This window comes from Nannospalax galili, unplaced genomic scaffold (genome assembly GCF_000622305.1).
Source record: "Nannospalax galili isolate Female #2095 unplaced genomic scaffold, S.galili_v1.0 scaffold1328, whole genome shotgun sequence".
NCBI classification, from domain to species: Eukaryota; Metazoa; Chordata; class Mammalia; order Rodentia; family Spalacidae; genus Nannospalax; species Nannospalax galili.
The window spans coordinates 1,323,811-1,331,488 of record NW_008358795.1 but is presented as its reverse complement, the minus strand read 5'-3'; the positions used below and the strand labels follow the sequence as shown (position 1 = coordinate 1,331,488).

The 7,678-nt window shown below is 48.8% G+C and overlaps 1 protein-coding gene across 1 annotated transcript; it reads left to right on the top strand.

The window, feature by feature from the left end:
* The first annotated feature begins 1,049 nt into the window (after positions 1-1,049).
* On the top strand, positions 1,050-4,618 carry Mrpl11 (mitochondrial ribosomal protein L11). The gene is made up of 5 exons (XM_008822265.3): positions 1,050-1,289; positions 1,895-1,990; positions 2,385-2,478; positions 2,558-2,717; positions 4,355-4,618. The coding sequence occupies exons 1-5, from the start codon at positions 1,167-1,169 to the stop codon at positions 4,458-4,460; spliced, it is 579 nt and encodes a 192-aa protein (XP_008820487.1). The 5' UTR covers positions 1,050-1,166; the 3' UTR covers positions 4,461-4,618.
* Positions 4,619-7,678: the final 3,060 nt, after the last annotated feature.

Here is a 7,678-nt window from a genome sequence, read left to right as displayed (position 1 = left end):
TGGCCCCAGAATGCTCTGTCTCTGCCTCTGCCTCTGAAGTACTGAGATTACAGAAGGCCACCACACCTGCCTAGTTTTTATGTGTGTTCTGGGGATCCAAACTCCAACTCTCATATTTGCATGACAAGTGCTGTTATCCATTCAGCCATCTCTATAACAATGCCTTAAAAAGCTTATCACAGGGGCTGGAGAGATGACTCAAGGGTTGAGCACTGGCTGCTCTCACAGTGGACCCGGGTTTGATTCCCAGCATCCAAATAGCCACTAATAACCATCCATAACTCCAGTTCCAGGGGAATTCAGTGCCCTCTGACCTCTGCAGGCATTTCACGACACGGGTACACTTACACACATGCAAGCAATTCACTCGTACACTAAAAATAAAAATAATAAATAAAATATTTTTTAAATAGTTTATCACAGAGCCAAGTCTATATTCCAGCTTAGGAGGCTGAGGCAGGAGGTTTGTAAGTTTAAGGTCAGGTTAGGCTACAGAGTAAGTTCAAGGCCAGCCTGAATAGTTTAGTGAGACATTGTCTCAAAAGAGAATGTCTTGCTTAGCATGTACAAAGCTCTAGATTCAATACCCCCTCCCCAAGCAAGTACTCAGAAAAAAAACTTTTTAAATGATACAAGATGCTGGGCTATTTATTGGCTACAGGTGATATAGCCAATGTTCTGAGCCCTTTAATACAACAGCTCTAGGAAGATTTGTTTCCACTGAGAGTATGCACAGTGCCCATGGTACAGGGAACAGAACAGATAATAAGAAACCGGATCAAGTCCACAGCCTAAAGGAGGGGTCAGTGTCTTTCCAGTCTCTAAATTTGTAATCATATTACCTTTCAACTCCTGATGAGGAAACAGACTCGAGACTCCCAACACCTGGCTCCAATTCAAACACTAAGATTATCTCTGTATCCAGCAGGTGGCATCGCAGAGCCCAGCAAACGAGCCGGAACTACCATACCCACAATGCTGCGCGAAGAGTCAAGGCCCCGCATTCCTCTTTAACTGTCCAAGGCAGTGCCTGTGCGCGCTCCTCGTTGGCTTCGCTTGCCGGTAGCCTACCGTGAGGACCCTTGACCTCGGACCCAAGATGGCGGCGCCTAGAGCGTTGGTCTTGTTGCTGCTCTGAGGTGAAGGAAGACGGAAAGTCCTGGAACATGTCGAAGCTGAGCCGGGTCACTCGGTCCCTCAGGAAGCCCGAGACCGGAGGCGTGATCAGGACCATCGTGCGGGCGGGCCAGGCCATGCCTGGGCCCCCACTCGGCCCCATTCTGGGTCAGGTGCGGTGCTGGGGACCTGGTTGCCTCGAGTCCTGGGCCCGGGAAGTCTCGGTTCTAAGCTCGCCCCTGCCACTCACACTCGCAGGCTTTCTCTCATTGCCTCCTTTTAACAAATATTTATCATTTTAATTTTATACGTATGAGTGTATTGCCTGCATGTACGTAAGTGCACCCATGTCAATATTTTATTATTTTTATTTTATGTATATGAGTATATTGCCTGCATGTGTGTAAGTGCACCCATGTCGTGCAATGTCTGCAGAGGTCAGAAGATGATGTAGGATCCCCTGGAACTGGAGTTACTGACGATTGCTAGTCGCCATTTGGGTGCTGGGAAGCAAACCTGGGTCCTCCGCAAGAGCAACCACTGCTCCTAACTGCTGAGCCACCACTCCAGCCCCTGTCCTCGCCTCCTTTGACCTCAACTTTAACCCTTCCCCAAAAGGCTAGGTGAAGATGAAGTGGCATGGTGTGCACAATCGTCCGGCTGCCATAGTTGAGTGTGGATAGATGGTGGGGACACAGGGAAGAGAAGATGGAGAGAAGGGACAGGGCCTGGGGATGCAAAGCATTCACCTCCCACACTAACTCTGCTTTCCTCACAGCGAGGTGTCTCTATCAACCAATTCTGTAAGGAGTTCAACGAAAAGACAAAAGACATCAAAGAAGGCATTCCCCTGCCTACAAAGATTTTTGTCAAGGTGCAGTCTCATACCCCTGTAGTCGTCCTTGGCGCTTGGGCTGGTCACCTGCAGTTGCCCCTTACCTGGTTGCTGGGTTCTACTTGCCCCATTTACATAGTGAAGCCAAGACCATAGTTTCTGGGAACCTGCTTGAGTCTGCCCTATTGTTCTTTTGTCCTTCTGTCTCACTGGGGCCTCTAGAGCAGAGTTGGACACATGCCTTTAGTCTCATCACTTGGGAGGCAGGAGGATCTCTGTGAGTTCAAGACCAGCCTGGTCTACATAGTGAGGTCCAGGGCAGCTGGAGATACAGGGAGACCCTGTATCAGAAAGACCCCCCCCCCCCCCCCCCGAAAAAAAAAAAAAAACAAAAAACCCCAAGAAACTCTCTTATGTCTGTTTTTTTCTGAAGCCTGACAGGACGTTTGAGCTCAAGATTGGACAACCCACAGTTTCCTATTTCTTGAAGGCAGCTGCTGGGATTGAGAAGGGGGCCCGGGAAACAGGTAAGGGTTGGTGCAGGCACCTGAGATTCTGGGGTTTCTAGAAAGGAGTCACACCTGAGGAATGACTTGTTCCTTCCAGGGAAAGAAGTGGCGGGCCTGGTGACCCTGAAGCACATATATGAGATTGCCTGTGTCAAAGCTAAGGATGAGGCTTTCGTCATGCAAGATGTACCCCTGTCCTCTGTTGTCCGGTCCATCATTGGCTCTGCCCGTTCCCTGGGCATTCGTGTGGTGAAGGAGTGAGTGTCCTGGGAGGGGCAGTGTGAAGAGGAGGCTGAGATTTGGGAGCAAAGTTGAGGCCTATTCTAGTGAAAGAGTTATGTTTTTAAAAACCATTTTAAGGCTGGGTGTGGTGGTGCACACCTGTAGTCCCTGCACTTGGGAGGCAGAGGCAGGCAGATCTCTGTGAGTTCAAGGCCAGCCTGGTCTACATAGTGAGTTGCAGGACAGCTGGGGCTACAGGGAGACCCCGTTTCAAAAAGACCCCCCCCCAAAAACCCTATTTTATAGCATATATCAATTACACACAATAATGGGTTTCATTGTGACATTTTCATACATGGAAGAGTCAGTTTGGAGATCAAAGGACCTTAAATTCTAGGGGAGGGATATGGATTGAAGCCTCATTGGTTCATTTGGAATGTACTTGGAAACATCTGGTATGTAGTGGACATTATTCTGTATGTTGGATAGACCAGGAATGAGCAGTGGTCCTTGGCCCACTCTGGAGAAATTTGTACCTAAGATGTAAAAGCAGATAGTAAAATGGACTGCCAGGTGGTTGGTATTGATAAGAGCACAGTGGAGGGGCTGGAGAGATGGCTCAGCAGTTAAGAACATTGACTGTTCTTGCAGAAGACCCGGGTTCAAATCCCAGCACCCATATGGCAGCTAACAACTGTCCATAACTCCAGTTCCATGGGATCCGACAGCCTTTTCTGTCCTCTGTAGGCAATGCACGACACAAGTGCACTTACCTACATGCAGGCAATATACACACATAATAAAATTTTTAACAAAAGTATTTTTAAAAAAATAGAACAGTGGATGTCATGAGGGAAGAGGGGAGGGTTCCTAATTTTTACCTGGTGTGTCAGTGATGGGTCTTTGGGGGAGAGGACATCTAAACAGAGCCATGGAAGGAGGGTAAGGGGGCAAATGTTTCCAAAAGTGGAGAGATTCCAGTGAAGGATGGAAGGTAGGAGAGCAAAGCTGAGTTCATTGTGATTGTTGGAGTCTTGTCTAGAAGCAGAGTGGGAATATGGCCCGGAGGAGGGACCAGTCAGGGAGGATCTTCTGAGCTGTCCCACATTCAGACTTGATCCTGAGGCCAGAAGGTAGCCTCTTCAGGTGGCTTTGGATGATCTCAGGAATGGTTTCCATAAAGTAATTTGTCAGGTGGGAGAAAGTTTGGCCCAGATCACAGAAGGAAAAGGGACAGGGACAGTTGTCACTGGCCTCTTGCTGCTTGTGTCATACCCCACACTGTGACTGGTAATTGGTTGTTTCCCAAAAGGAGTTGGGTTGGAACTTAGATGGGCTTGACTTTTTCAGACACTTCCTTGTGGGGAGCACAGAGATGAGTGGACTGGAGCTCCTCTGGGGATAGCCACACCCAGCCCATGACGTCAGTATACAGTGTCTGTGGCACAAAGGAAGTGAGTCCCAGTAGGAACAGTGGAGGCCTCAGGATGGGTAGGACTTTAGGAAGAGGATAAAGGGCAGAGCATGTGGGGTGTGTTGGGCAGAGGAACCAGATGAGCAAAGGTATGAAGGCAGGAAAGGCCACGAAAGGAAAGGGACCAGGGAGGCTGGGGCTGTGCCAGTGACACCATCCCTTTGTGAGGTCTCATTAACCATCTTTCTTCCCTGGCAGCCTCAGTGCAGAAGAGCTGGCAGCCTTCCAGAAGGAACGAGCGGTGTTTCTGGCTGCTCAGAAAGAGGCAGATTTGGCAGCACAGGCAGAAGCTGCCAAGAAGTGACCCCTGCCTTCCACACGATGGGATTTTTAAGGAAGAGGCTGAGAAGGGACCAGTTGAGAAAGCTGTGCCGAAGGGGAGGAAGGGACATTATGCCAACGTGATTAATATTGTCCTGACTGTATATTTTTACACATGTCAATATCAACGGATCAAATAAACATCCTCCGTTGTCCACTCTCAGCTTGTCTTGGGGACCAGTACTGATGGCATCCAACCTGCCTAGGAGATGAACCTCTGTGCTACTTCTCGTGTGTGTACCCAGGCTTAGCCAAGCAAGTAGCTTGCCCAGGGCTTTAGTCTATCTTGTGGTGTTATAACAAAATAACTGAGGCTGGGTACTTAATAAGGAAATGTATTTGGCTCCTAAGTCTGTGACTATAAAGTCCAAGCAGCGTGGTGCTAGTGTCTGACAATAATCCATTTGGCTGAATCACAACATGACGAAGTGGAAACAGTAGCATGCAAAGAACCAAGTGTGAGAGGTGGCCATCCTTAAGACCAGCATTAGTGAGGGTGGTGCCCCCAGCACCTGACAACCTTTCACCTCTTAAGTTCAGAAACACTGGGAACCAGGCCTCCAGTGTACTTTGGGAAACAAGCCATAGCTCTCAGGTTCCGAGCTGGGGCAAAAGTTGGAGCAGAAGCTAGGATTCTGATAGAAATCCTGCGATCAGGGCTGAGGATTAAGCTCCCTGGGAGCTCTGGGCCATCCTCTGAGGCCGAGTTCCATTCCCAGCACAAAAGAGAGATTGGTTTTCTTTCCCTCCTCAAGGGTAGAGCTCTTAGATGCTGAGGCTTGGGTGTGTTGCTTGTCTTCCATTAGGACTGAATCTGTTCCACCTCAAAAGCAGGACCCTGTGGGAGATTTCGGATCATAGCCCCAGGTCATGTTACTACATACAACACCCTAAATTCCAGGGGTGGCCTCACAGTAGCTGTCCACCCAAGAAGTCCTCAGGAAGCCCTCTACCCCATTTTCTCCGTTATTCAGAGTATTGAGCATTCTCGAGAGGATGAGCAGTAGGGAGTGTGACGGACCAGCCCAGACCGGAGCAGTTCAGTCCGACGGGAACAGGGTCCTCGAGAGAGTGGGCACGGGAACAGGGTCCTTGAGAGAGTGGGCAAGGATTCGGCGAGTGACAAACAGACAGACACAAAGGAGCTTGGTGAAGGTCTGAGTGTATTTTTGCAGCTGTAAGGTTTGAGATATACACAGCAAAGATTGTGAAAGTTCATCATCAGTGTGACTGTTCTGGAATTAGTCTCTTCCTAAGATTTTCAGTAAAAGGGAAACAATTTTGGCAACCATCATGTATAGCCAAAACACATTTCCTTATCTTATCAACCTGGTACCAGCCAGCAAATTCCTGCTTTATGATACTGTGGTTTCTACTACCAGTTTTTATTATGCACTCGGAACTCTGCTTAGTTTTGTGATTTCAGGTCAGGATGACCTTAAACCACCAAGTACTTTCAATATCAACTGTGCCTGATATTACATTTTTAACTATTTGATAACATTCCTTGCTTATTTGTAGTGGGCCATCGGGCTTCTAAGTCATTCCTTAACCCCTTAGATCCTAAAAAGTCATCCCATGTTAGGGACCTATGAAACCATCCTTCCCTCCTATCTTTTCCAACTTTCAAATAGTCTGTAGTTGCCTTTTAATGCTCTCTTGTTGATTTTTTGTCAAAAGACACCAAGGTGGTCTTGATCTTGCCAATTTATCCATGAATTGTAATGAATACCAAGAAACCCTTCTTCTATATTTACCCATCTATGAAATCCGTTATTCCCTGGACTTTCTAGCATTAATTTTGATTAGCTACTTTTGCTGCATCTAAAATGGCTTTCATTAATAGTGATGCATCTGGAGGCAAAGTTGTCCCAGGTGATTGAGTTCCTGAGAACTCTTCCTGCATACTAGGATAATTAAAAGATTTCAATAAAGGCAGTGACAGTGGTGTCAAGGACACCAGGTGCTTTCTGGGCCCCTGAAAGCCCATGATACAGTGACAGTCAGAAAAGATAATAGCAAGTAAAAGCATGCCAAGTACACTGCGTGTTTTTTAGCACAGCCAACTCCAAGAGGCAACCTTCCTTGAAGTTCCAGCCTCAACCCACGGAGGATCTCACATGGGCTTCATTGGAGATGGCGTGACAAGGGAGGGATGAGGTTTGCATTCACTGGGTGTTGTGCTGGATGCTATTCCACACTGACAAAATTTGGACAGTGTAGAAAAGCACTTATGAGAGAATATAACCCGCCTGCATAGAGGGCTCCGTCTGTAGAGGCCTTACTATGTAAGCATGAGGATCTGAGCTGATTCCCCTAAGACCCACCTGAAAAAAGCTGAGCATTTGTAATGCCTATGCTGTGTACAACACCAACCCTGGTGAGGCAGAGACGGGAGCCCTGGGGCCTGCTGGCCAGCCACACAACACCAGCCTTGGGGAGGCAGAGAGGGGACCCCTGGGGCCTGCTGGCCAGCCACACAACACCAGCCTTGGGGAGGCAGAGAGGGGACCCCTGGGGCCTGCTGGCCAGCCACACAACACCAGCCTTGGGGAGGCAGAGAGGGGACCCCTGGGGCCTGCTGGCCAGCCACACAACACCAGCCCTGGGGAGGCAGAGACGGGGCCCTAGGGGCCTGCTGGCCAGTCACACAACTCCAGCACTGGGGAGGCAGAGAGGGGACCCCTGGGGGCCTGTTAGCCAGCCACACTGGCAACTGAGTCTCCAGCAGTTGATTTTTGGGTTTCGTGAGTGACCCCGACTCAATGAGGTGAGAATGGGACTGGAGAGATGGCTCCATGGTTAAGAGCACTTGCTGCACCCTCATGAGGACGAGTTCACTAAGACCCCAGCACCCATACATTAAACTGGGGGTCTGGTGCATGCCTGTAACTCCAGCTCCAAGGGTAGGCATGGAGAAAACGAGCTTGCCTGTTTCCAGTCTAACCAAGAAAATGTGAGCCCCAGGTTTAGGGAGAGAAGGCCTCAAAGGAATAACTGGAGAGTGACGGGGACAGCTGACGCCCTCTTCTGGCCTCCATGTGCACACAGGCATGTGCACCAGTGCACACAATAATAATAATACAAATAATATGGAGAAAGATTAAGAAAGATACCTGATGTCAGCCTCTGGCCTTCACCTGCACACACGTGCACACATGCATGCACACACACACATACACAGAGGAAAAAAAAATAGAA